Source organism: Carettochelys insculpta, chromosome 7 (genome assembly GCF_033958435.1).
Source record: "Carettochelys insculpta isolate YL-2023 chromosome 7, ASM3395843v1, whole genome shotgun sequence".
Lineage (NCBI taxonomy): Eukaryota > Metazoa > Chordata > Testudines > Carettochelyidae > Carettochelys > Carettochelys insculpta.
The window spans coordinates 70,408,805-70,435,128 of NC_134143.1; the positions used below are offsets into that span (position 1 = coordinate 70,408,805).

The window sequence follows — 26,324 nt, forward strand, 5'->3', positions numbered from 1 at the left end:
AATCAAGTCAAGTCAAAAGCATTCTCGTGTCTTCAGAGAGAAAGAGATTGTTTTACTTGAACTTGGGTAATTAAATCTAACAATCGTGTTATTTCCCATTGCAGGTTTCTTCCGAGGGGAGCCTGGTGTGAAAGGTAAGAAGAGTTGTGTCTCAGTTTCTTTGTTCTGTGTCTCAGATCCCTCCAATAGTTTGCAAGAGGAATTCTGGGTGTTGACTAACACAACTAGTTAAAATGGGAAAGGGCCGATCCTGCATTCCATGTTCTCCCCCAATTCCCGTGGGTCTCATTGAGAGTTTGGGGTGTACCAAGGAAGAAAGGATGATCCCAAAGTAAGCAGTCACTGGGAATACCTCCTGGATCTCTCTTGATTTGATTTTTTTTCCTCCTTTCTCAGGCGATATGGGAATACCAGGTCCCAAAGGTGAGTCTAGACATCTTCTCATATAAGTGGGCAACAGGCTGTGAGAACTATAGATTTGGAGGTGCTTAGCTGAATGATGGCCTTTTGTCTGTCAAAGAAGTTAGTTGGGTTGAGAAGTGAATGACGTGGTGGTTGCTTCTCACCTTCTAAATGGTTCAGTGGTCAAGTATTTTAATTACAGTGTTGCCTATACTACTCAGTACTATCATCTGGCAAAGACACAAGGGTTGGCAAAGACCCTTTAGAGAGGATTGTAGGGGAGTGTAGTGTTGCTTTGTATCCAGAAATTCACTCACCTATATGAGAAGCAAGGCAGAAATTGTACAGCATCTGGTTTAATCAAAACATGCTTTAGAGGAGCATTGGGGACTTTGCTATGTCACCTGCCCCCTGTTTGTGGGTAGAAGGGTAACAACAAGCAAAAGGATGAAGGTGGGGACATAAGGAAGGAGCTGTTTTACCATTAATAGTCAATTTCTTTGTTCTAACAGGAGATCAAGGACTTCCTGGTGTACCAGGTAGGCAGAGTTCAGCAACATGCCAGCCTTCACAGTGTATCTGCAAAAGACCACACCCAGTAACACTGCAGTCGGCTAGGATTAATTGAATCCCTCCAGGCTGGGTCTGTGTAGAGCCTGAGTTTCACTCCTGTGCCACTGAAAATGTCTTAATACTGTTTGCAAGTTATTATTCCGCTAGTGCTGAAATGCAGCCACTGCCTGACCGCTCAAGACCCTTATTTGCAGCAAGGCCTCATCCTGGCCTGGCCTGCATAAGCAGATGTTTTCCTGCATGATATTGGTGAACTGAGGCTCAGGGGCACATTTAAAAGGTTTTGGCCAATAATTGCAGACTGGACTTTGGGTGTGACCGTTCTGTCAGCTGCACGCGAGAGTGAGCACGCTGTCACAGTGTGTGCGCAAGGGTGCGTGCACACAAAGCGGTACGCCTTACAAGTGGGCGCTCCATCACGCAGATGTCACCCCTGTGTCAAATAACAGTCCACTGGCACGTGGCTACACGCCCCTTGGTGTTAAATATTAAGAAATATTTTCCAGACAAAATCATGCGTCCTTCAGAATCAGCTGTATCGGGCAAGAATGTTCTCAGATCCAGAGAATATTTATCATCACACCCTATTGTACCCACCATCTGCTGCTAAGAGAGCTCTGTACGCATACGACAGTTAGCAAACGATGTATTTTTTCATGCTGGCCCTGCTGACTCTTGTTTTTGTATTACCTCGCATGCCCACTGATGGGGTGAGTGGGACAGAGGGGCAGTTGCATGGGGGCCCTTTTGAAATGCTGCAGCAAGGCTACTCTGTGGCTCCATGTGGCTCTGTGGCAGGGGGCAGCGCGGCAGTCTGGGCGGCACTAAGGGCTGACTGCCCTAGGTCCCACCTCTTCTGCCCTTGGCCCTGCCCTTTCTGGGGGCACAGAGCTGGACCCCTCTTCCATCTTGCCCCAGGGTCCTCAGTGGTTGTCGGCCCCTCTGTTACCTAGATGCCCGCCTTTGGTTCATAGTCAGGGAAACAGTAAGTTTATGTTTTGCTTACAGGCCTCCCAGGTTCGATTGGGCCGAAAGGACAGAAAGGCAATATGGGTAAGTAGCACTGACCTATCTGACATGATTACGCTGAACTTATTACAGCTCAGTTAATGTGTGAGACTCACCCAGTAAGTCCATACCCTCAATCTGCCTATGTCAACACAGCACTTCAGTGTGAACATTAATGTCTTTTTCTTGGGGGAGAGGAGACGAGTTTCACTGGATGGACTATAGAAAGTTATATTACAAGCCATTTGCTTTCCATAGGTGACTCCGGCATGGAGGGACCCATGGGCCAGAGAGGGCAAGAAGGGCCACCAGGGCCTCGTGGGCAACCTGGAATCGGGGAGAAAGGAGAAAGAGGTAGGAGACTTTCTCCCCAGCACATAAAAAAATTGACCATGGAGGCTGGGTCTTTGTTCTGGTTTTGCAAAAGCCTCAGTAGCTAGGATTTAGTTTTGTTAGTTTAAGTCCAAGTTTAGATCAGTGAATTCATAGGCTGAAAGATTTTGGGTTTGTGGCACCTTGACAATGGCCAAAGCAGGTGCTTTTTGTTTTGCCAGAGCTCCTGGGTTACGTTTGTGTTTTGCAGAACAAGAGGTGGTTTGGCTCTCTGTTAATATATTACTTCACTATGCTGCCATCATTGAGCCAAGAGTCTCACCAAAAATGCTGGTCCAAAGCAATGACAGGGTTGCTAGCGTGTACAAAAAGGCAAAAGGGTTGGTGTGGGATGACAATTCTGATTGTGTGCTCTACCAAAAAGAAGTGGTTAATTTCTGTAACCGCCACAATTGTCTACAGAGCTCTGGATGCAGCATAGGATTTACTCCTCCTTTAGTGCAGAAATGACTGATAGGTATTTTTTCCACTAAAATATTTCTCGACAACAGAAGCCGATGATGCCAGGTGGTATAGTGAGATAAGTCCCAGGAGAGGAGAAGGATTCAGATCTGGGTGTACCATAATGCCCATTGAGATGGGCTCATTTCAGGATAATGTATTCTCAGTTGTCTTAATTGCTAATTAATCATGTCACCAATTGTGTGTGGGGGGGTGGTGTTAGGAGTCATATTCCACAATCAGATACTTATTTAGTAGGCTGCTAACGCTCAGTCATTCAAGGTGACTCTTAGAGGAAAATAGACTAGTGATGACTGGTGGTTTGTTTTGCATAAACTGGTAATACCTGTCTGCAAAGGAGGATTTGCATGGGTGAAAATGGATAGAGCCTTGAGTTGACGGAAGGTTTGTAGCTGCAGCTAAAAAAATGAACCATGGATGCAGATATCCATGGATACAAAGCAGATATCTACAGCTTTGCAGATTTCTAGATATAAAATTTGTGTCTGCACAAATGATACATGGACATTCACATCCGTAGATGCAGATACCTGTGGATTACAAAGCGGCTATCCGCAGATTTACAGGGCTCTACAAGTGGAACTGGGGGTAGGATGGCAAAAGCAATGGCTATAGGGAGCACGGTTTAGGTTCATGGAGACAGTTTGTAGCAAGCAGACCCAGAGGAACAAGCTGAAGGCTTGTTTTGTCTTGTTGCCAAGAACAACAAGAGAAGCTCAGTGTGGTGCAATTGATCCCCATGGTGGGGACACATTCCTTTGGAACTTAGAGCTCCTTCTGAAGCTGGAGGATGGCAGAAGGGTGGCTAGTTAATGACATTTTCTGATGCTTTACTCTCTAGGTGCTCCTGGTGATCAAGGACCTCCGGGACCCCCTGGGGTGCCAGGATCTGTTGGCCTCAAGGGTAAATACAGTGAGAAACAGAAAACGGCAGCAGGGCTGCATGAGGGAAAGCCCTGCTTAGGAGCTCTTGGAGAATGCGTCAAAGGTTGTGGCTCCCTCTGCCTGGATTTGTGCCTCCCTGTAATGGGCAGATGAATGAGCTGGCTTACCATTAAACTACTGTGTTTCAGAATGACATGTTCTAATGAAACGAGACATATTGAGACTTTTAAAAAACAGCTTGTTTTATGGAAATGCAGAGTGATGCTGTAGATTGTGGACTGGCAGCAGCCACCCACCTGAGCTTACAGCTGGCCTTTGCCTGCCTTTGAACCTTTAGAAATAATGGGGTGAATCCTTATTGGTCTGTCACATAGGTGCCACCAATGGGAGCTGACCCATTTAACTGAGAAAAAAAAATGCCCATGAAGAGTATATCCATGCAGAAACCAGTGGGTATTCTGTTCTACCTGCTGTGGTCCATGAGGAGAAGCTATGGCTTGGACCACCAGGGAAATGTGCTTCACATGTAATGCCCTGATCACAGTTCAAGACTCAATTGCTCTGTGTATAGGATGCAAATTATGTGAGGTCACCTACTGGTTGGAGGACCCTGTTCAGTGAGAGGCACTCTTACCTGGCCAGCTGTTGGGAAGCCCATAGAGATGGGTTTTCCTTCCCTTTGCAGTGTAGCTGAAATATTGTACATTTCTTATTTACAGGCATGATGGGTTCTCCTGGTCCACAAGGTCCTCCTGGTGAGTGCACGTTCTCCTGTTGTAACATGCATGTTACAAGAAAAAGTGACAGCTCTTTGCATGCTTGACTTCCTGAGAAAACATACTCAAGGATGGAGCAGACATGATTAAAACCCAGTTTCATTTTTGCAGGTCCACCTGGTGCTCAAGGATTTAGAGGTGAAGCAGGTCTCCCAGGGCCCAAAGGTAAGAAGCAGAGCCCACTTTCTGCTATATTGACCAGTTAAAGTGTCTGTAACAGATGTTGAGTTTTCCACTTTTTCAGAAGAGCACAACCAGCTATGAATCAGAGTCATATCAGTGAAAGGTTCTGACCTGGGGCCTAAGGATAATAGGAGAAAAAAGGGTAAACTCAGTGATGGTGATGAGTGCTCTAAAACAGTGTTTCTTAAACTTTTTGAGACCACTGAACACCAACCAGTAATATTTTTTATGCGGGCACCTATGAAAATTTTCTTAAAAAAAAGAGTCAGACCCAAAAAATACCCAAATCGCAACATATACAACAAAAACAAAATTAAGTAATTTAATCAGGTATCATAACAACGAAAAAATAACATTGTATCTGGTTTTATTAACAGAAGCTATATACCATCAGTGTATGATATCAAAAAAGTGTCAGACACTTGAGGCACACCTGCGAGTTGTTCACAGAACTCCAGTGTTCTGTGGAACATAGTTTAAGAAACAGTGCTGTAGAAATACTGTCTGGAGATAGGAACATGACAGGTTAGATTAGATGAAATATCAAAATAAGTGATAGGTGAGTCAGATTATGTCTCTAGAGAGGAAAGGCGGAGGGAGATGTACTTCCCCTGCAATATTTATACTTTAAGCCATTGCCTTCACATCTTTTAGGTGACAAAGGACCTTTGGGAGCACCTGGACCCAAATGTATGCCAGTCAAGAAAATTACTATCATCAGTACTTTCTTCTCGTTAGATTTCTCAGAATATTTTATCTTAGTTTCCCCACTCTCAGGTTGGGATAAATCACATATTTCATTAGCTTTGTTATTTGATGCTTTTGTCATCAGATTTTCTTTTTTTTTCTTGACACTTAAATCTTTCAGTGAAACCGCTCTTGTCCATACAATTCATAAAGGATATTGAGGAATTGGAGAGGGTCCAGAAAAGAGCCCTGGGATTGATTCAAGCATTACAAAACATTTCTCATAGTGACAAGTATCAAAGAAGTAGCTGTGTTAGTCTGTATCTTCAAGAACAACAAGAAGTCCTGTGGCACCTTATAGACTAACAGATATTTTGGAGCATAAGCTTTTGTGGGCAAAGACCCGCTTCGTCAGATGCTTCGTCATCTGACGAAGTGTGTCTTTGCCCACAAAAGCTTATGCTCCAAAATATCTGTTAGTCTATAAGGTGCCACAGGACTTCTTGTTGATCTCTCATAGTGATAGACTTAGAAAGCTCGATTTCTTTATGTTAACAAAGAGAAGGTTAAGGGGTGGCTTAATCACAATCTATAGAGAGGTGGTAAACCAGATGTGGTTCCCAGGATTAGTCCCTGACAGGCCATCAGCATTTTGTTTACCTGTGTGTTTGCAAGTATGGCTGCTTGCAGTTCTGGCTGGCCATGGATCACCATCCACTGCAAATGGGAGCTGCAGGAAGCAGTGTCCCAGTCTGCACTGCTTCTCGCAGTTCCTGTTGGCTGGGAACAGCAAACCATGGCCAATGGAACCTGTATGCAGATGTACCTGCAGACACGCAGGTAAATAAAGCATCTGGTGGCCACTAGGTGCTAAACCTGGTGAACCACATCTGGCCTGCAGGTTGCGTATTGCCCCCTCTGCACTATAAATATCTAAATGGGTTAAAAATATTTAACAATGGACCCTTCAGTCTAGTAGAGAAAGACACCACAAGATTCAGTGACTGGGATTTGAAACTAGATAAATTCACAGTGCAAATGGGGCATAAAGGTTGAACAGTGAGAGTAATTAACCATTGCAACAATTTACCCAGTAACAGATTCTCTATCACTTAAAACTGTTAAATCAAAATGGGATGTTTTTCTAAAAGCTCTGCTCTACGAATTACTCAGGGGAAGTTCTGTGGCCTGTGCTAAACAGGCCAGTCTAAAGGATCACAGTGTCTCCTTCTGACCTGGGAATCTATAACTCTGGGAATTACATAAAGTTTTACTTCCCCTTGTATTTTCATTAGGTGACGCTGGTGAGAAAGGATCTCGTGGCCTGACAGGTCAGTATATAAATGTTTCTTGTCAGGAGCCCTAAAATTAACACAGTAAAATTCAAAGTGGATGATTATTGAGAACTGCCTGCAGAAATACAGTTTGCCTATCCTACCTTGCTTATTTTTAAAAAGTACAACTATTGTTATTATTGACATTATTTTGTTCATAAAAACATAAGGTTTGCCAGACCTGATCATATTCTTGATTCATATTGTCAGATATCCATGAGTAGGGCTCCACGCCCCTTACTTCTGAGAGCTTCCCATTTACCTAGAATACACTAAGTTAATTTGTGCGTTTTGGAAGACTGCTGCCCCATGGGTAGACATGATCATGTGACCCTATGACTCATGACATGTGTCCTGTCAATACTATTTTTAGCTTGCAATGCTGCAGATATTCTTGATGGTCATAAAATCTGTCCTCACCAACACTTTTATTCACTTTGATTTAATTTGATTGCAGGTGAGCCAGGCTCCAGAGGAGCTAAAGGAGCCATAGGTGAGTAACAAGGAACCGATACAACATTTCTAAAGAATAGAAGTGGTTTTTTCCACCCATAGATAACACATTTCTTTGAGAACTGCCCTGGAAATAACTGTGTGGTGTAATAGTTCTGTATGTCTTGCCAGATCTTTCCCACAAATCTCTTCAACATGATTATATTTGCCTAAAAGTGGTCCTTACATTTAAACTTTAGGGCTACATCTACACTAGAGAGTTTTGTAGACAAAACTGGGATTTTGTTCACAAAACTTGTGGAGCATGTACACACAAAATGTGTTTTGTTGACAGAAACTGTCGACAAAAAAACCCTGTAGATACTCCAGAGGACCGTTTTGTTAACAGAGCAGCTCAAAAGATGGATCTATTTTTATGTGTAAATGCGATCTGTCAACACAAGCTTTGTCAGAACATCTCTTCTGACAGTAACTTCTGTAGACAGGTGCTTCTAGTGTAGACGTAGCGTGGGTGAAAGAGTCTGAAACCTCAATGATCCCAGTCCCAGTCTTATTTAGACATAATGAAATCCAGAATCTTGTGTTCAGCTACACAGAACATCCACCTTACCAGGTTTACTGTGGGACCATTCCAGCAATCACTAATGAGATCTTCTCTTTCAATAGGTCCAGCTGGCCCTGATGGACAGCAAGGCCCAAGAGGTAGGTGACCATTTTTCCCCCTTTTTCTCCCTGTAGGCCTCATCAGAAGCAAAATATCAATAACATTGTGACTTGCATACTGCTTGGGATGGTTACTAAGGTAGCAGAAGAATCAATGGAGTCACGACTTGGGGCCCTAGACTCTCACCATAGTTGTACAGTCACGTGCCATCCAACATCTAACATTGGACTAAGAGATGTTTAGGGTATGCTAACTATCCTTGGGCCCAGTTCTCCATCATCTTGATCTCACCTGAGACGGTCTGAGTCCAAGACACTAGAGTGAAATTAAAAGAGAATAATCATATGGTTTGTGTGGCAGGAGCACAAAATAATGGGTAAGAGTGTATTTTCCATATGGTCTTTGGATCCCCTCCTCATTTCAAGGAAAAGCCCGAGTGACTAGATATACTTTAGGTGTGTGTCTACATGAGCCCCCTCCTTTTGGAAGGAGCATATTAATAAGTGAATTTGGAAGATGCTAATGAGGTGATACCATGAATAAGCAGTACCTCATTAGCATAACGGCGGCCATGGTGATTCGAAAGTGCTGCTTTTGAATTGTGAGCTGCCCGTGTAGCCAGGGGCCTTTCACAATGAACCCCCAATCTTCAAAAGCCCTTTCTTCCCAAAATCAATGGGAAGAAGGGGCTTTTGAAGATTTGGGGGGTCCTTTCGAAAGGCCCCAGGCTACACGGGCAGCACACGATTCGAAAGTGGCACTTTCAAGTCACTGTGGCCATCATTAGGCTAATGAGGCTCTGCACATTCATGGCAGCACCTCAGTAGCATCTTCCGAACTCCCTCACTAACATGCTCTTCCGAAAGGAGGGGGCTCATGTAGACACACCCTACATGATCTCCTGGAGATCTTCTGACTAGTGCTGTGTCACAGCAGTGGCCTTATAGCTTATATTTGACCTAATAAAATGGTGGCACTTCAAACTTGGTTGTCTGCCTCCTAATTCTGAAGGACCAAGTTGGGAGTTTAGGCATGAAAGTACCTGCTTGAATGTGCCAGCACCGACTTGTGGGAGGTGCTTGCCTATGGCACGTTGGTTCATTTCACATGAAAAGTCTCTAGAACATAAATGGTTATTGTGCTACATGAATCTAAGTATGTTTAAGTTACCTTGGTAATTGTCCTTAGGTGAACAAGGTCTCATGGGATTGCCTGGAATACGAGGGTCACCTGGACCTGCCGGAGATCCAGGACAGCCAGGTAAAAGCAGAAACGAAAAAATGCCTATTGTTAGACGAAGCCATTGAGTTACACATCCCATCTGGAGACACTGCCTACTTGCCAGTGCCTATGGTTCTATGGCGGGTATGCACACTTGGGCAGCTGGATGAAATGTGAAGATATGGGGGTGTTGGGCCCTTTGCAATATCTGGATTACACACACGTGCAGGGATACTGATTTCCACAGTTTAAGACTTACCCATAATAGCAAACAAAATTATTGATCCTATCCTTCCTCAGATTTCCAAATCTCTTAGAATTTTTGCCTCAATTTTTCCAGGTCTCCCAGGACCACAGGGACCTCCAGGTAAGTCATTTTCCCATATTCTGACTTATCACCCACACATTGCAGGACCCTGACTTTCCTCTTAGCCTCAACTCCAGCCTTCAGGAGAGACAATTCTTCCTTAATACAGTTTAAATCAACACTACCTCCTCACTAGTCTGGTAGTTGTCTCAGCCTCACAGGTAGAACTCTATGCAAGACCAGGACACATCAGAATGAAGTTTCCCAGCAGCCATGTGGTACACCTCAGTGCACCGTGACCATCTTGCTATGGTATCAGGGCCTCTCTGGTAGAGCAAAGGAGATGAAATCAACAGCAGGGAATCTTTTTAACAAATCTGCTATAAATGCAGGCATACAGTTTGAACCTCTGTAATCTGGAACTCTCTCATCTGGCAACATCTGTAATCCAGCATGATTTTAGTTAGCTGGATGACCACTTATCATGTGTGTGGCCAAGTTTCCTCTGATCCCCTACCATTTGTTTACAGTCACCAGTCCTGGCTCTCAGTGTCCTGTGCTATTTAGCTGTAATTTACCCCCCAATTGTTTTCTAAGAACCAAGTAAGCCATGGAAGTGTTGGTAATGCTGCTAGACAATATTGATCTCCTGTTGTCTGGCAAATTCTCTCATCTGGCACCGGTCAGATCCCGAGGGTGCCAAATGAGAGAGGTTCAACCTGTATAAATGGTTGGATCAAATGACTAGGGTCGGGGGAGGCTCACTAGCCTGCAGTTACAATTCTGTGAATTACCCAGAAAAAATGCTTACACTCATAATTTTGAATTGTTTTTTTTTTTTTTCAATTCCTACCAGGAATCCCAGGCAACCCTGGTCAACCAGGGCCTAAAGGTAAGTCAGAATACAAACCAGATATTCATTTATTCTTTAGGTAATGCATATTAGTGAGGGATTTGCTTGTCTTCTGACCAGTGCCTGGATCAACAGTGCCACCTAGTGATTTCAAAAAAGAAAGAGGAGAGATGGAGTTAACAAAACTCCCCTGGTACAGCACATAAAAAAACAGGCTAGTCTCCAAAGAAGTCATCAGCCTAGCTCCTGATCTGAAATGCTGATTGGACGCAGTTCTGGCCCCCAGATACATGATCACAAGCTCCAGTGATTTCAGTGCAACTTGCACACTTGTTTCTATGATCAGAACAGGGCCCATTATGTGTTCTGACAAATGTAGCATTTGGACATGTGATTAAAGAATCTTTCTGAGTCACCTGAGTTCTCCCTTCTTTTTCTTCCCCCATTACCTCCTATTCTTATAATTTCTCTATCAAAAGGTCAAGAGGAATGAGAACAAGAGCCAAAAATGCCATCAGAAATTTCTTTAACATATTGTAGCTAGTAATTATTTTCTTTTCTTTTCTCTCTCTCTCTCTCGTAGGTGAACCTGGTGCTCTTGGCAGAGTTATATCTACTGGTATGTTTGGCAGTGGGATTTTGAACCACTCAAGTTTTTGATGATTTTCTCCAATTTCTGTTATTCCTTGTATGTCCATCATTCTCTTGTGCCTACAATGGATCAGGGTCTCTTTGTATTTGCAGCATTTGCATATAGCAGAATGGTCAGCGCATTTGTTACAAGTGGTATTTGAGGCAGATTTACTCTTCTTCCCTGTTTGACAACTGCCTCGTTTTTGTGTTGCAGACGATTCATCAGCTATTGCTCTTCCTGGCCCTCCAGGCCCACCAGGACCAGGAGGACCTCCAGGACCACCTGGTGTGCCTGGTAAGGAAACTCAGTTCCTTCACTACAGGTGCAGCCTGCACAACTGTTCGCTGTGTATTTACAGACCACTCTGTATGGGGGTTGTATGATATACAGAGAAAGACAGGGTCACTGCCTCGCTAGGAACTTCTCCATCTTACGACAAAATGCTGGTTCCTCTTACTGCAAAAGGCAGAATTGGAAAATGGTTCTTCTTTGAGCGGGGGTGGGGCGGGACAGACGGAGACAGTGAACATCCATGGTGGTGCTTCCTAGGCCTACCAGACCCTGATCAGCCATCTTGAGGATGTAGCCAGGGCCTCCAGTGCCTCCTAGTGCTGGGTGAGGGCCACATTTTGCTTACTGGAACAGCATTAAGGGGGCCATGGTTTCTTATCCCTGCTAAGCTGCCCTGATCACAGAGATTGAGGACTCTGTTCATCATCTTCTCTTTCTGTCCTACCCACAGTGGTGAGGCCAGTGATCAGGCCTCACTTAAAGAGCAGCACATGGAATGCGTATTTCAAGGTGGGATTTTAAAACCAAAAGGCAGGTCTTTTGGAGCACAGAGAAGGAAGGTGTAAAGAATGGAGTGGGAGACAGATGGAAGAGTGGGGAGGCTTTGGAAGAGCAGGTGGAGGTGAGGATGTGGCCTGGAACCTGTCACTTACATTTTGACATAATGCACATTGTCTGGCAGTTGGTCACGCCTGGGATCTCAAATCTAAGGTGTCCTCCCACCCCACTTGCATTTCAGGAAAGGGGAAGGATCCCCTGGCTCTGAACCCCCAAGCCCATAGTTTTGTTTTCAGATGCACTTGCCAAAGGGGCTGAATTGAGTGGAGTTGTTGTCAAGACAGCAGGAATCTCACAAGAACAGCTGATGAGATTGCAGCACTGCCAGTGCAACTCCCTAAACATGAGCAGCTCCAAGCATCGTGCTAAACTCCTGGCCTAAACGTTTTCTGAATGTTGCTAATGCAGTCACCACCCTCCACTACAATGGGGTCACAGTGCAATGCTCAGAGGAGCAGATTCTACCTATTTGCTTACAGTGTGTAACTCAAAGGAGTGGAGTTATTCCTAACTTTCATTGAGGGAGAGAAGGGTAGATCAGGCCTGTTGTCCTTTTATTGTACCTTGGATCTGCCTGGTTATGTCACCAGTCTCACCAGATCATCTATTTTATTTGAAAGCCACCTCTCCAGAACCTCCAGTATCCGTTGGCATGTTGACTAACTCATACCCCATCCTGATTTAATTTACTTGTATAGACAAAGCTATTATTTGATGTTCTCAGCTCTTTCCAAAGGTCTATTAATTGTCCCTGATACTATTAACTACTGCCTTGGAAATCTAATACAGCCATTTTTTGTTTGTCCTTTGAAACCAGGTCCTGCTGGGCCAGCTGGTCTCCCTGGACAGCAAGGTACTGTACATAGTCTGCCTATCACACTGTCTGCCTCTAAATGAACTTAATTCATTTATTCTCTTTTTTACAAAATCTCTCAGTACAGCTCCTTATTTCTCTGCTTCTTGTACAATCTTGTTTGCAGATCTATTCATTTTGACTCATTCATCTGCATTCACAGTTTTGCTATTTTAAGAAATTCCCAATTTTCATCTTTCCCTCCCCTTCCAAGGAGTGTGAGGAATACCCAAATATCTTCTGGGTGAAAGCTCAAACTTGCATCATTCTATTTTTGTTTGAGCCAGGCATTAGCTCTCTCGTAGAACAAATTGCAATCAAACTGCCTTTCTGGCATAGGAAAAATGGACCCAGATCCTCAAAGACATTTAGCTGCCCAGCAACCCTTGCAACAGACTTCAGCAGGAATGAAGTACCTAAATCTCTTTGAAGGGCTGAATCATGGTCCTGAGCAAGTAGGTCCTACAGTGTCAAAAAGAGGTGGACCCTGAGCTGATCTTGGTAATAATGGCAGACTATACAGGGATTTCCACATTGGGGTGAGGATTGAGTTTTTGTCACCCGGTTTATTATAACAGAAAACAAAATCTGAGTCAATGTCAGGGGAGAGCAGGAGCTGGTGGATTAGCCTGCAGCCTTGCAGATCCCCAATCTAAATAACCCTCATTCTCTCTTTCTGATGAAGGTCCACGTGGCGAGAGAGGGCTCCCAGGTGAAACCGTTGTGGAAACCATCAAGTCAGAAATTGCAACTTCACTATCTCAACGTAAGAACTGCTGCTTCTGGTTTTTGGTTGGCAGCATGAGGGGTCAGTGCATGAGGCCAGCCCTTTTAACAGCTAGGGGAGAGGGTCCTTCAGCGTGAGATGCTTCTAGCTCAATATGGTGTAAACAGAGTGTGCCTGAAGTGGAGTTGAGTTGAGCGGCATATGTATGATGACAATAATGCTATCAAACATTTTTCATTGGTAGAACTCAAAGCACTTGAGAAAGGAGGACAGTAACATTATCCCCATTTTACAGATGGGGAAGCTGAAACACAAGGCAGTGACATGGTCTGCTCATAGGAGAATTCACAGGCCAGAGCCAAGAACCAAACTCAGGTCTTTTTGAGTCTTACTGTACCATTCTGGCTACTAGGCCACAGAACATGCAGCTGCCCAGTGCTCACAATGACACTACTGCTAAGCCCACTGCAAAGAAGTACCCAGTCTAAAATGCCATATTAAATGGAGGTGAAGGAGGAACGAGAGCCCTGGGTCTCCCAAATATCAGAGGGCAAAATCAGCAGGGACAGAATGATGGTATCAAGGGAGAAGTGACAGAAACAGAACTGAGTTACTGGCAGTATCCCCTGAGAAAAATCAAGTTGTTTTACGTAATACAGCGGGCACCTTTCAACCAATTGCTTTACAATTATTCATTATACCTCGGATCACCCTGCTATGCTCTGAAAAGCTTTTGTAAATTTGTCTGAGATCTTGGTGAGGGATAGATTAAGACTAAAAGTGGTCCCAATCCATTCCCCTGATGCAAACACTAACTTGGGAGTAATTCAGATCTGGAACAGGACTTTATGACTGCCCCACTGCTCTGTAACAGGTTGAACCCAACTCTTGGATTGAACCTCGCCAAACTTGAGATTCACATTGCACCATTGAGGGTGGAATCCATTGCTTATTATCTGGGGCCCAGATGAATTAAAAATTGGCCTCCCATATCTCTCACCAAAAATTTCAGGCCCCCTTAAGAAATACTTTCGCCTCCTGAATACCCTGATCATCACAGCCTGGCTCCGTTGGCCTCCCTGGTCTTTCTCGCAGGACTAACTGTCCAGAGAGATTTCAAACTGCTTCCAACTCTGGTGACCTTGTTCACCACAGCCTCACCTGCACTGGTTCTTGCTGCATATTCCCAAAGTCCCCAGGGGACAAACATAGGAGGATCTTCTGCCCCATCTTCTCAGAATCACGGGTGTGTCCAGGTTTCCTTTTACGCATGAGGCTTTGTACCAAAGATCTTTCTTTATCCCTGAATTCAGTCGCTTCCATGAGTAACATAGCAACAATGGTTTCTATAGCAACAATATTTCCTTTGTTTTTCCTCTTGCTTTTGCAGTTTCATCACAGTTAGCAGGACCTCCAGGCCCTCCCGGCCCTCCAGGTATTTATTAAAATGGAGTATTGCCGACAGTGCAGCACATACAAGAGATCAGAGGGGTCATGGGGGTGGATTAAAGTCTGTACCATATTTTCAGCTTTTTCATTTTGTTATGGCAATATTCTTGAAAGCTTCTGATTTTTTCTTTTCTCAGGTGCTTCCATCCAGGGACCGCCAGGACCTCGCGGCCCACCAGGTAAAACCTTGTTCCCTCAAATACCTGTGTAACCCACATGTACTGAGACCCTGCATGAGTGATGGCTATGGCCGTGTCTACACGAGCCCCAAACTTCAAAATGGCCACGCAAATGGCCATTTCGAAGTTTACTAATGAAGCGCTGAAATGCATAGTCAGCGCTTCATTAGCATGCGGGCGGTCGCGGCACTTCAAAATTGACACGCCTCGCCGCTGCGCGTCTCGTCCCCACGGGGCTCCTTTTCGAAAGGACCCCGCCTACTTCAAAGTCCCCTTATTCCCATGAGCTGAAGGCAATAAGGGGACTTCGAAGTAGGCGGGATCCTTTCGAAAAGGAGCCCCGTCGGGACGAGACGCGCGGCGGCGAGGAGCGTCAATTTCGAAGTGCCGCGACCGCCCGCATGCTAATGAAGCGCTGACTATGCATTTCAGCGCTTCATTAGTAAACTTCGAAATGGCCATTTGCGTGGCCATTTCGAAGTTTGGGGCTTGTGTAGACACGGCCTATAAGAGGCAACTGGAGGCCATGCTTTCCCAGGGTCTTAGTGCTCAACCTTTCCCTTCCTCCTGTCCCTATTCTGACAGTTCCTGTAGGCTCCTACAAGAGGCTGTTGCAGTTTGCAGACTGGTGACTCTTCCCCCAGATGTGTATCTGTTAACTTAAAAGTGAAAAGACTTTCAGCTTGCCAGACTTATTAACATTAAATTGAACCTGTGAAAGAGCCATGAGGTAGTAATTAAAACCATGTAACAGGCACCTGCCAACCCAGAATTTACTGACAAAACCAGTTGTGCATTATTATGTCTACAGGATCTTAGTTTAAAATGTGTTTTAAATATTTCATTCAGTTTGTGGCTGAATCATATAAAATCACATCTAGACAATTCTTGAAAAGATATTTAGATGCACAGTTTGAGTATTCAGCTTTGGCCTTAAAAGCTTGCCTCTTCAGACAGTTTCTTTAAATAAACTCTTCAAAACCCTACCCCTATATAAAATACGTTTTGATTTTAATTACTATAGTGTAAAATCTTGGTTCTAAAGTCTTCCTGTCCTTCCTATTCATCCCTACTCTCATTTCACGCCCTGTTGAACAGAGCTCTTAATCAGACAACATTCCTTTTCTGCCAGAGAGTTGGACAAATGAGTTTCCCTTTTACGTCTATTTGATGAACAAGTTTTTAAGAGAACCCTCCACCAAAATCATTATCCTACTAAGCTATGAATTCCTTTGTTATGCCTAAAATCTTTGGAAACATATTTTTGGCAAACATATAGTGAAATTTCATAAACACGTTATGAAAATCACACAACGTAAGGTAGTGTTCCCTGTTTCTTAAAGCAATGAACTTTGTTATGGACACATTAAAAAGCTCTGACTGATTAATTTCAAATAATGTTTTTGTTTCAATGAATTTAAATATGTAGTAATTGAAAATGATTACTTTAGGGAGGCTTAAGAGTATATTTAAAATATAAAATGAAGAAAATGTAAAGTCTGTGAAGAAAATGTAAACCAGGGAAGACCTGCACTATATGTTCTGTAATATTTACTGTTGTGTTCAGCAGGACAACTGGGTTGCCCTTACTATACAGGTCTTGCAAATAAATCTCTGACATACTTCAGGTTATATCACAAAACCTGTGACTGACATTTTTTATTCCTAAATTTAGTGCTTTTAATTAAGTGCCTTTTGCATGTCCAGTCTTCACAATCTGGCACACAATGGAAAACATGTTCCCTTTTCTTTAGGAAAAAAAAATCGGAAGAGTTCCTGCCCCCCACCATTTCTCATTTGCTATATTGGGATTCAAGGATTTGGGTGGAAGGGGTGAGCAGAGAGAGGGGAGACAGTGCAGTGGGGCCTAGGATGAGCAGGGTTTGTATATGGATGGGGCACAGGCTGTGGAGTTTGCCTCTCCTAGCAGCAGCTTCACCCTCTGCCCCTGGAGGGAGGTACAGTCCATTTGTCATGTGCCCCTTCTGAAACACTGTGGGGGAATTCTTGTTCCCATAGACGTGCACAAAAGCATGGCAATTGATTTCCACATGGCTAGGACTTCATCTCCTGTGTTCTCACAGATGTCCTTCACTGGAAGGGGAGTTATATTCTAAGAGGAGAGGGACTGTCTCGCAAAATGCCCCCATACCCTGGAGTGGCTGGTGGCACTGACAGCTGGTGGGAGGATGGTGGGGAATCTTTGTCCAGGAAAGTCAAGGGCAGCAACTCATCTGTGCAGCTGCAGCAACGTCAGTCCAGTCCTTCTCAGCTGCCCAGTGGCCTAGCCTTGGCTCCTTTGAACTCCCTGCCAGGATCGATACTGGTTGCTAAGGAGGTCGCCTGGTTCCCTTTCTGTGGGTGGGGCGGGAGGAGGGGAGGTAACTTCCCTTTCTCAGCCAGACCAGAGGAGGTGATCACCTTTTGGAACGTACCACCTAAAAGCTGGCTTGTAGCTGGTACCGGCTGTAACCCCACAAGCTGAGCAATGTGGGCCCCATTTGTCGTGAATGAAAACGGCAGAAGCAAAGCTTCACTGAACAAGGAGTGGAAAGTGCATTCGAATGCACTGAGGCACTCTGGGATTTTCCCTACCCCACATTGTAAAGGGAGTTTCATCCTAAAGGGGCTGTGCTGTGAGCCTAGAGTATTACAGCCGGGAGGGACTGACTGATGGGAGATAGAGGTGCTCTCACCAGGTCTGGCAATCCAGCAATGCTGCATGTGGACTGCTGCATTCATTGGCCTTCTCCCTCCCTTCTTATTACTGTTCTGTCTACCTGGCTTAGGAGAAGGAGTACCAGGTCCACCAGGTCCACCAGGAAGACCAGGCTCCTTCGTGCCCACCTCAGGTCCGTACCTTCACTTGATTCCTAACTCCAGTATTTGGATCCTTCTGAATCCTCTTTGTCCCTTTGGGAGACAAACGAATCCCCGGCAATCCCTGGCTTCAGGGAACTGTAGAAGGGCCGGGGGTGGCCATGTAATGTGCCTCCGTTCCATCTCTGTGTCTGTACTTCAAGTACTTAAAGCAGCCCTTTTGTCTTCATTACAGACACATTCTTCGTGGGCCCACCAGGTCCACCAGGACCAAAGGGAGACCAAGGTGAGTTCATCTTCTCAGAGCCCACTGCTCCGACCGAGCAGGAGCCTTCCCCAAGAGCTGTGTTTTTTAGGACACCAGTAAAGTGCCTCAGCACCAAACCCTGATAAGCAATGCAGAAGCTCTTTGGGGCAGGAGCTGCCTTTTTGTTCTGTGTGTGTACAGCACCTAGCACTGAGGAACCCTGGGCCATGATGGTGCTCCAAGGAGCTTTACTCAAATAAAATAGACAGGCATTTCCTCTGGCTCAGGGGCAGCTAGCTGGATTCCAGTTCAGGATCCAAGCCAGCGTGAAGCCACAACATTCAGATCTAGAGTTTGTGTGCACCAGGGGGCATTCAGGACCAAAGATTCAATCCTGCCATCAAAGGGCCAACCACAGCCCCCAGTGCAGCCTGGCCTGTGGTTGGGGGGCATTCATTGTTCTGGGCCAGGCCCACCTTTGTTCTGCCTTAGCCGCAGAGCATTGGGGCCTGTCACTGACATTGTCACATGGGACACCCATCCCCCTGTGGCTTTGCTGTCCTGAAGAAGGGTGCCCTGGCACTCAGATGTACTCTGCAGCAGGCATGGAGGAGGGAGTGTTGAACATTGGCCCTTGCTCAGGAGAAGGCTGCCTGCTGTGGAGGGGAGAGAATTTTCTCCCTGGACTGGTATAACATACTCATTCTGGCTCTGAGAATCAGAGCCTGTGATTGTGTTCCACCAGCTCGATCAGGGCTTAGTTGATCCATCAAATCCAAACCAGGTGGGTATGAGCCATCTAACGATGCCTCTGTTTTCCTGTCTGCAGGTTCACCAGGCCCACGAGGATTCACAGGTAAAGAAGAGCACTGGGTGCCACTGTTAGGTGGAGGGATACTTTAACGGCAGGGATGTCTGACCGTGTGTGTCTCACTGTGTGTCCTACAGGTGAACCAGGTCAACCCGGTCTCCCAGGGTTCGTTGCTGAAGGTCAGTCTTCACGTGTCTTCCTTTTCTCTGTCAGTGGTGCTTTAGCACTTACCTGAAGCCAGGCAGAGAGATCCTGGCCCCACTGGAATTGATGGTGGGTCTCTCATTGACTTCAGTGTGGTCAGGAACTCCCCAAGTGTTTCTGTCTCTGACTCCTCTCCCTGGTATTCTGCTTGGGCAGGTGCTGGAGTTGCCATCCAGGGACCCCCAGGACCCGCAGGGCCTCAAGGACCCCCTGGACCCAAAGGTTTGTGAAAAGAAAACCCTTTGTTCTCTTCAGGGCCTGAACCTGGAGCCCTTGCACACTCAGGACTCTCCTCCAGCCCAGTGGGCTGAGGTAGTCTGCTCTTCCTGGGCTGGTGCAGGCTGAAAGCCTGGCTGTGCCACCGACAGAGCAGAGACTGCCCTGCCCAGAGCGCAGCAGCTGCCATTGTTGGTGGCCCTTACTCGCCTCGCTGCAGGTTTGCCGAGGGCTGACCGTGCCTGCTCGATTCATCCCAGTCTTCATGACCCCGTCTCAGATTGAATCAGTAGGGGGCCCGGAAGGGAACATGGGCACCAGCCATTGTAAGTTTCCCAACAGGTGAATTAGTCCCTGGCTGTCTGATTCAGGCTACCCGTGTCTCTCTCTCTCCTTTCCAGGTGATGCAGGTCTGCCAGGGGCTCCAGGCATTCCAGGAGGGTTTTCAACAGGTAAGGGGAGTGGACGCTATCTGGTCCTGTCTAGTAGGTGATGCTGTCATTAATAGGAGAGAAGTTCAAAAGGATTTAGGAGCATGGGTCTTGCTGAAAATCAGAGGCGCCTGTGCTCCTAAAACCCTTTGGCTCTCCTGAACATCTCTCGCAAAATGGACTGTTTCAGAATTGTTCTGTGAATTTGCTGCATTGCAAGAACCACTCAGACCCTTGGGAAGGCATTGCTGCAATGGCTTGTCTCACTGAGCTCCAAGCCTCTTGGCCTGCCCTCACTGACACCATCATAACTCCGCTGACTTCTCATTTACACCAGCCAGCGTGAGAGGGGACTCAGGCCTGGTTCCTTTACATGCTGTGGGTGCCTGGTAGCTCCCTCATGGATGGAATCCATTGGCAGAGTCCCAGCTGTGATGGCTTTAGCCCGGTGTCTGTTGCCCGTGTTGAATCACAAGATACATTAGTTCCCATTGTTCTTGTGCTCCCCCTTCTGCCTAACCCACTATTGGCCAAAATGAGCAATAAATCCCATTCAAGGTTCCCACTGAGGGGTGCTGGCAGGCTGCCAGAGGGAGAAAATTCTGGTGCCCAAAGCTTGCTGTAGGAAATGTAGGATTTTCCTGCTGGTGACAGACAGCAGGATCCTACCAGCTGATGGTGATATTACAGCAGGACATAGGGAGAAGTGGTGTAGAGAAGGACATTTTGGGACAGCATGGCCCAGTGGTGAGAGCAGAAGCCTAGAATTGGAGACACCTGCAGGGTCCAATGACTGTTCCACCGCCAGCTTCCTACATGACCTTGGACAAGTAATTTTCTGTGCCTCAGTTTCCCCACTGCACAATGGGGCCTGGAACTCTGCCCTTCTGTGCAGGGGTGTTAATACATGAAAGACTGTGAGGTACTCACATGCTACGGTGATGAGGAGCCAGAGAAGTAGCTCAGATAGACCGGAGATAGCTCAGGGTACTACATGTAATAACAGCCAATACCCAGACTTACACTTGAAAAACGTGAGCCAGGGCAGAGCTTGGAGCGCCAGTGTTATGTGCCTCTTTCACCTTGATTAACTAAGGGTCTCTCTAGCCCTAACCATACTAACATGGCTCTTTCCCCACCCAAGTGAAGGGGTTAGTACCTTCTCCTCCCTTGCCAGTGCTTGGTCCCGTCTCTGGACGCTAAACGCCATTGACTTTTTTCTTTCTTCAGATGGATCTTCAAACTCAAGATACATCCAGGGTCCCCCAGGTCCTCCTGGCCCTCCTGGGCCCCAGGGCCCTGCTGGTGGCTCACGGCAGGAGATTCAGCAGTATGTTGCACAGTACTTGGAGAGTGAGTACAACCAGAGACATTGGGCTTCGATGGGGGCTGGTCATTCAGCTTCTCCTGGCAGTTCCACCACCCAAGGTCCATTGCAGAGGTGAAATTATTCACTCCGCCCATCTCCAGCCTGGGCCAGCAGGGGAGGGGAAAGCTAAACAGAACCCAGATGTGCCAAAGGTTTGGGTTCCTTCTGACCCACCCGCTCTCAACCTCGCTGGAAGGTTCCTGCGCCTTTAGTAATTCTCCCAAGTGCAGCAGACAACTCAGCATGGGCTGTACCCAACCTGCTGCTCAGCAGCCTATACACCAGTGACACCAGCCCCTCTAACATGCACCTGCCTACTGCCAGGATCTTGCCCAAACACCCCAGGATGGCAGGTAGTGTTACACTTCCATGCGCCAAGGTGAGGGGAGGCCACTGAGTGAGCATATTATATGCTCATCCTCAGGTGGTACATAAAACCCAACCAGGGAGGCCACACGGCCAAGCTCCCTTCAGACCCTGGTGTACAATCCCTCTTCTGTCACACTGTTCTCACTCTGCTGAGTTGGCTGTCACCATTTTTTCTCATTAGGTGGCACCTTTGCGCATTATCTGATTGGACCTCAAGGCCCCCCAGGTCCTCCTGGACTTCCAGGAATCATCACCACCATGGATGGTCAAGCCTTGGACTATGCTGAGCTAGCTAGGCGTGTCATGAGCTTCATGAGGAGTAAGCCCTATGTTCCATCTACCTCAGTGCTGCACACCAGATCGTATTCGCGCTTGCAACCTCCTTTTTGGCAACTCAGTGTAACTGAGAGCTGAATGTGACTCTTCGTTGGGCCCTGTGCTTTGGGCGGTTCCTAGTGCCTGTGGAGAAATACCCCGCATCTCATCTCACGCTCACATTAGAATTAGCCACTTCTTACTGCCTGTTAGATACTTTGTTGGGATGCTAGACCCTCTGCAAAGGGACAGATGCTCCTGTGCCTCTGGCGGCCAATAGAGAACCCCTTGTTGGTTGGGAGAGCAGAGGCCTATGGTTTCCCAAGTGCCAGGCTGTTTCATTTCTGTGGTCACATGACTGATACTTATCAGCTGACCACATTGTGGTCCAGCCATGTGGACTCCTCAACCTGCACCTCTTTTCCACATGTCTACATTTCTTTCAAGCTGCAGCCCGGATCCAGAGGCAGTCCGGTTCTTTGTCACCACTGGACACGCCCATTTCTGTCGGGCTGCCTTTCTGTGTCTGTCTTCATCCTACCTAACAGTCAACATTTCTGTTCCTACAGGCTCCGGTTACAGTGTTGAGATGTCATCTTCATCATCGTCATCATCCACAGGGGCCTTGTCATACGAAGACCTCCTCGCCATCCTGCAGAGTAAGTGCCCCAGCAGCAAGGGCTGTGGATTCCATTGCTGCTCGGTATTGGCTGGGTAACAGCATTCCCTGTAAACTGAATGCATGGGCAGCCACCCAAAAGAGGTTCAGAGGCCACTCAGCTGATTCGCTGAGCACCCACAGCCGGCCGCATGTGTTTCTACCAATGGTGCACATCCGCACAGGCCTCAGTGCACATAGCAAAATTTATTCTGCGCATGGATGGAAAAAATAGAGGGAACATTGCCGAGTAAAGCTTACGAATGCAAGATGTGCCAGACTGGATCCAGCCAGTGGCCTGTCACTGTCATCAGCACCAGCTGCTTCAAAGGAGGAAACCCTGCAACAGGCTGCAATGGCAAAATCTGCCCCCAGGGAAATTTCCTTCCTAGCCTCCCAGAGTTAAAGGTTGGCTTATTAAGGGTTGATATCCCTTGGGCTGAGATTATTTAACTCTGGATAGCCTTGGCTACTGTTTGTGAGTAAGCAGCTGTAATCTCTATTACTGGAACTGTGATCACATCAGGTCTCAGATCAAAGGGGAAGCCCATGGCAGAGATGTGCCATAGGTTTAAATCATGGTGATAGTGTGGGATTGCAGAGAGCTCCAGATGAGCAACTGAGGCCCTTGGAGGGAAATCACTTAGGCTCTCTTCATTTGGGTTGCCTCTAAGATGAGCTTTCCCAAAGGAAATACAATCAGACAGCGAACTTAGTAGGAGATGTAGGGAGGACCATGGTGTGGGAAGGTTCTGATGCAATAGCCCAGACTCCTGAAAACAAGCAGAGCCAATCCCTGGGGCAGCTTAAAGAGTATGGAGCCGGTACACAGTCTCTGGGGGATCCGCATCCTGAAGGAGGGTTGGACTTGTTAAGATACACAGCTCCCAGAGCAGTACCTAGACACATGTCCATGGGGAGCTGGTGTATCCTGGGAGCGTCCTGTTGACAGGTTTGAGAGTCCGTTATTCAGTGGGCACCCCTGGCTCAGAAGCCTTGCTGTAAGACTGTGAATGCTGTAGTTGAGTCCTGTCCACCCGCTGGGGCCAGCCAGCAGCACAAAACATGAACTTTCCTTTTCCCTTTTAGGAGAAGAAGTTCGTCAGTATCTAGTTGGACCACGGGGTCCCCCAGGCCCACCTGGCCCCGGAGGAGATGGCTTGTCTTTGAACTATGACGAATTGACCAGACGGGTTATAAGCTACCTAACAAGTAACAATCCTTTTTAGTGTGTATTTCTTTCTGTTCTCTCCAAAGGCCTGTTCTAAAAGCCATAGAGCTCAATGGCAAGGCCCCCATTGACTTCAGTGAGCTCTGTGCCAGGCCCTAAGTGTAGGCATGTAGTGCCAATGGTCGGCACAAAGGAAAAGCACTTAGAAAACTTAGGAAAGGGCTATGAACACCGGGTTCAGTTCGCTGCTCTGCATCTTGTACAATCAGGCCCTGCCTGACTGGATCTTATTACCCAGTTCCAGAGGGAACAGCTACTTTTTGTCATTGTAGTTGGAAAATGTTTGTTGAACTGAAATCTCACCAACCCTCAGGGAGCAGTTCAACCCGGGTGCCCGAGTTTTACTGGCAGAACCATTTTGTCAAAGCAAAGTTCAAAGCTGGGAGCTAGCAGTATTTGCAGAAACTAAATGTGAAATCTGCCCATTTGTGCTGAAAGCGCTGTATGCTTATCCAGTCAGGAACAGGAGTAATACCATGTGATTAAGTGCCTCAATCACAGCTACCCAACACAGGTTGAGTATGCACCATCAGGCCATGGACTGAGATTCAGAGATGCACTTGCTGAGTATATATGAGACTATTCCAGGAGCAGAGACAGAGGCTAGATTCTCAAGTGGAGAAGTCCCCATCTAGTGATCAGGGGCAGCAAAAGTCCTCTGCATCATCTCAGCCTTGCTTAATGGACCATAAGTGGTCTGCTTCTGCATGGAGATAAGTTTCAACCACCAGGAATTTACTGATTATGAGTTAGCTTCCCAGCTCTCTTTGTTACAGTGACAGAATAATGTTTCAGTGTAATCTTTAGCCTGCCTATCTGCAGGCCCTTCACAGCACTTTCTCTTGAATTCCCCACATGCGCCTACTGCAAATCAAAGAGTGGGAATGAAGCCCTTTCATCAGCTGTAGTTTGCAGAAACGTGATTGGTTACAATGGAGTGGGAGCCTTGCAATGACTTTCTCTTCCATTTTACTTCCAGGTTCTGGATTTAGTGGCATTGTTGGACCCCCTGGGCCACCAGGACCCCCGGGAGTTCCAGGAGCCCCAGGAATCCCTGGAATGCCAGGCAGCTCTCTCTCCACATTCAGCCTCGAGGATGTCACTTCTTATCTGCAAAGTGAGGACCTTCTTCCTCTCCACAGCTGCTGGGAAGTGTCTGGGGCTGCAGAGAAAATGACATGCCAAGACAGCAGGGAGAGTTAGGCCGAGATTTAGCAGTCCAGGAGACTGGGATTTGTAATTCCCATTAAGTGACACTGACTCCCCAGGCTGCTTGCAAATCTCATCAATGTCTGCATTTCAGGGCCCAAAGAGAGGTGGAATTTGGGGTGGGAATCTTGAAACAATCAAGATTCCAAAACAGATGTAGATGCCATGTTGTCTTCCATTGGCAAAAATGCTTTCTCCCCTTTCCTGCTGTCTCCAGGTGTGGGGTACTCTTCTGTCTCTGGACCACCGGGACCCCCCGGACCTCCAGGGCCACCAGGGCCACCAGGTCTGTCAGGAACTGGCCACTTCTCCTATACTGACAACGTGCTGAGTGACACATTCCGGAGCGAGCTGATCCAATATCTAACCAGTAAGGAGACTTGGTGTCCGATGGCAGTTTCACCACCTACCCACTCTGCTTGCTGTTGGCTCCGGTCAACATTACAGTTGACAAGTCTGCTCTGTGACCTAGTAGGATTCACTCGAGGTGAAGTTTACTGCAAAGACTAAGTACCAGTGAAGTCCTCCAAAAGTTGATGCAGGACTTAACTGGTACCTAGTCCCTGAACCAGACCTCTGCCCTGGGCTGAATTTTACCTGTTGCACCTTACGTATTCTGCAGCAAACTGGGTGGGAGGGCTGGGGGAAGGAGTCACACAGCATACAGTGATCCTAAGATGCAGGGCACTAGAGAGCAGATGAGTGTGTATTACTCTTATCTTTAAAGGTGGATCTATCATGTTTGCTGCTGTCTGACTTTTTATGGAGAAGGTGATTTTCCTAAGGAGCGGTGGAAAGGGGTACGGGCTGTTGGACTGAGCCAGCAGCAAGTATGCCCTTAACCCTTCTGTGCTCCCAGCCAGTGCTAGAAAAAAATCTTGAAGGCAACCTTTGAAAAGTGGCTTGTAATCTGGGGAGGCTCCCTCTTTGGCTGTCTGCCTCTGTGTGCCCCGCTGGGGCCAAGAACACTTGCTGGGCTCTTGGGGCAGTTTGCAGATGGAAAGTGAAGTGTGTTTTTTGCATGCTGTGTTCTGCAGGATAATCATGTTGCAGACCCTCAGCCACGGCCTAACCTTCCCAGGCTGCTGGCCACCAGCACCCCCCCCAGGACTCTGTCTTTGCGTAGCATGGCGAGTGTGGCATGTGTGTGTGTCTGTACTAGCACAGTCCCATCATCGCTTGTTGTGTTTTGCAGGTGACGATGTTCGGAGGGTCATCTCAGGGCCTCCAGGGCCTCCAGGGCCTATGGGGCCCCCAGGACCAAAAGGAGATAGTGGCATTATGGCTGGGTCATATGGAGGAGCCATGGGTGCCAGTGGATCGTATGGAGGATCCCTGGGTGCAGGTGGTGCATATGGAGGATCCCTAGGTGCCAGCGGATTGGACAATGGGTTGCTGGGTGCAGGCGGCTCATATGGTGGCTCCCTGGGAGCAGATGGAACAGGGAGCAGGTTGATGAGTTCAAGCAGCTCCCACAGCGAGTGGGATTACAATGAGCTGGCACTTCGGGTGTCGGAGAGCATACAGAGTGAGTGAGTCACCTTCTCCTGCT

The 26,324-nt window shown here is 46.9% G+C and overlaps 1 protein-coding gene across 1 annotated transcript in view; it reads left to right on the forward strand.

The window, feature by feature from the left end:
- The window catches only part of COL17A1 (collagen type XVII alpha 1 chain), a 60,987-nt gene that overhangs the window by 31,444 nt on the left and 3,219 nt on the right, over positions 1-26,324 (forward strand). The window contains exons 18-52 of the mRNA XM_074999896.1: positions 105-134; positions 397-423; positions 915-941; positions 1,984-2,028; positions 2,242-2,337; positions 3,680-3,742; positions 4,443-4,478; positions 4,611-4,664; positions 5,337-5,372; positions 6,665-6,700; positions 7,161-7,200; positions 7,806-7,858; positions 9,009-9,080; positions 9,382-9,408; positions 10,205-10,240; positions 10,785-10,820; positions 11,049-11,129; positions 12,502-12,537; positions 13,223-13,303; positions 14,655-14,699; positions 14,851-14,892; positions 17,682-17,744; positions 17,948-17,998; positions 18,789-18,815; positions 18,908-18,949; positions 19,131-19,196; positions 19,592-19,642; positions 20,852-20,974; positions 21,541-21,678; positions 22,244-22,333; positions 23,422-23,560; positions 23,645-23,662; positions 24,502-24,680; positions 24,990-25,142; positions 25,968-26,300. Coding sequence (XP_074855997.1) covers positions 105-134; positions 397-423; positions 915-941; positions 1,984-2,028; positions 2,242-2,337; positions 3,680-3,742; positions 4,443-4,478; positions 4,611-4,664; positions 5,337-5,372; positions 6,665-6,700; positions 7,161-7,200; positions 7,806-7,858; positions 9,009-9,080; positions 9,382-9,408; positions 10,205-10,240; positions 10,785-10,820; positions 11,049-11,129; positions 12,502-12,537; positions 13,223-13,303; positions 14,655-14,699; positions 14,851-14,892; positions 17,682-17,744; positions 17,948-17,998; positions 18,789-18,815; positions 18,908-18,949; positions 19,131-19,196; positions 19,592-19,642; positions 20,852-20,974; positions 21,541-21,678; positions 22,244-22,333; positions 23,422-23,560; positions 23,645-23,662; positions 24,502-24,680; positions 24,990-25,142; positions 25,968-26,300 — 2,472 coding nt within the window. The remainder of the gene's footprint in view (positions 1-104; positions 135-396; positions 424-914; positions 942-1,983; positions 2,029-2,241; positions 2,338-3,679; positions 3,743-4,442; positions 4,479-4,610; positions 4,665-5,336; positions 5,373-6,664; positions 6,701-7,160; positions 7,201-7,805; positions 7,859-9,008; positions 9,081-9,381; positions 9,409-10,204; positions 10,241-10,784; positions 10,821-11,048; positions 11,130-12,501; positions 12,538-13,222; positions 13,304-14,654; positions 14,700-14,850; positions 14,893-17,681; positions 17,745-17,947; positions 17,999-18,788; positions 18,816-18,907; positions 18,950-19,130; positions 19,197-19,591; positions 19,643-20,851; positions 20,975-21,540; positions 21,679-22,243; positions 22,334-23,421; positions 23,561-23,644; positions 23,663-24,501; positions 24,681-24,989; positions 25,143-25,967; positions 26,301-26,324) is intronic.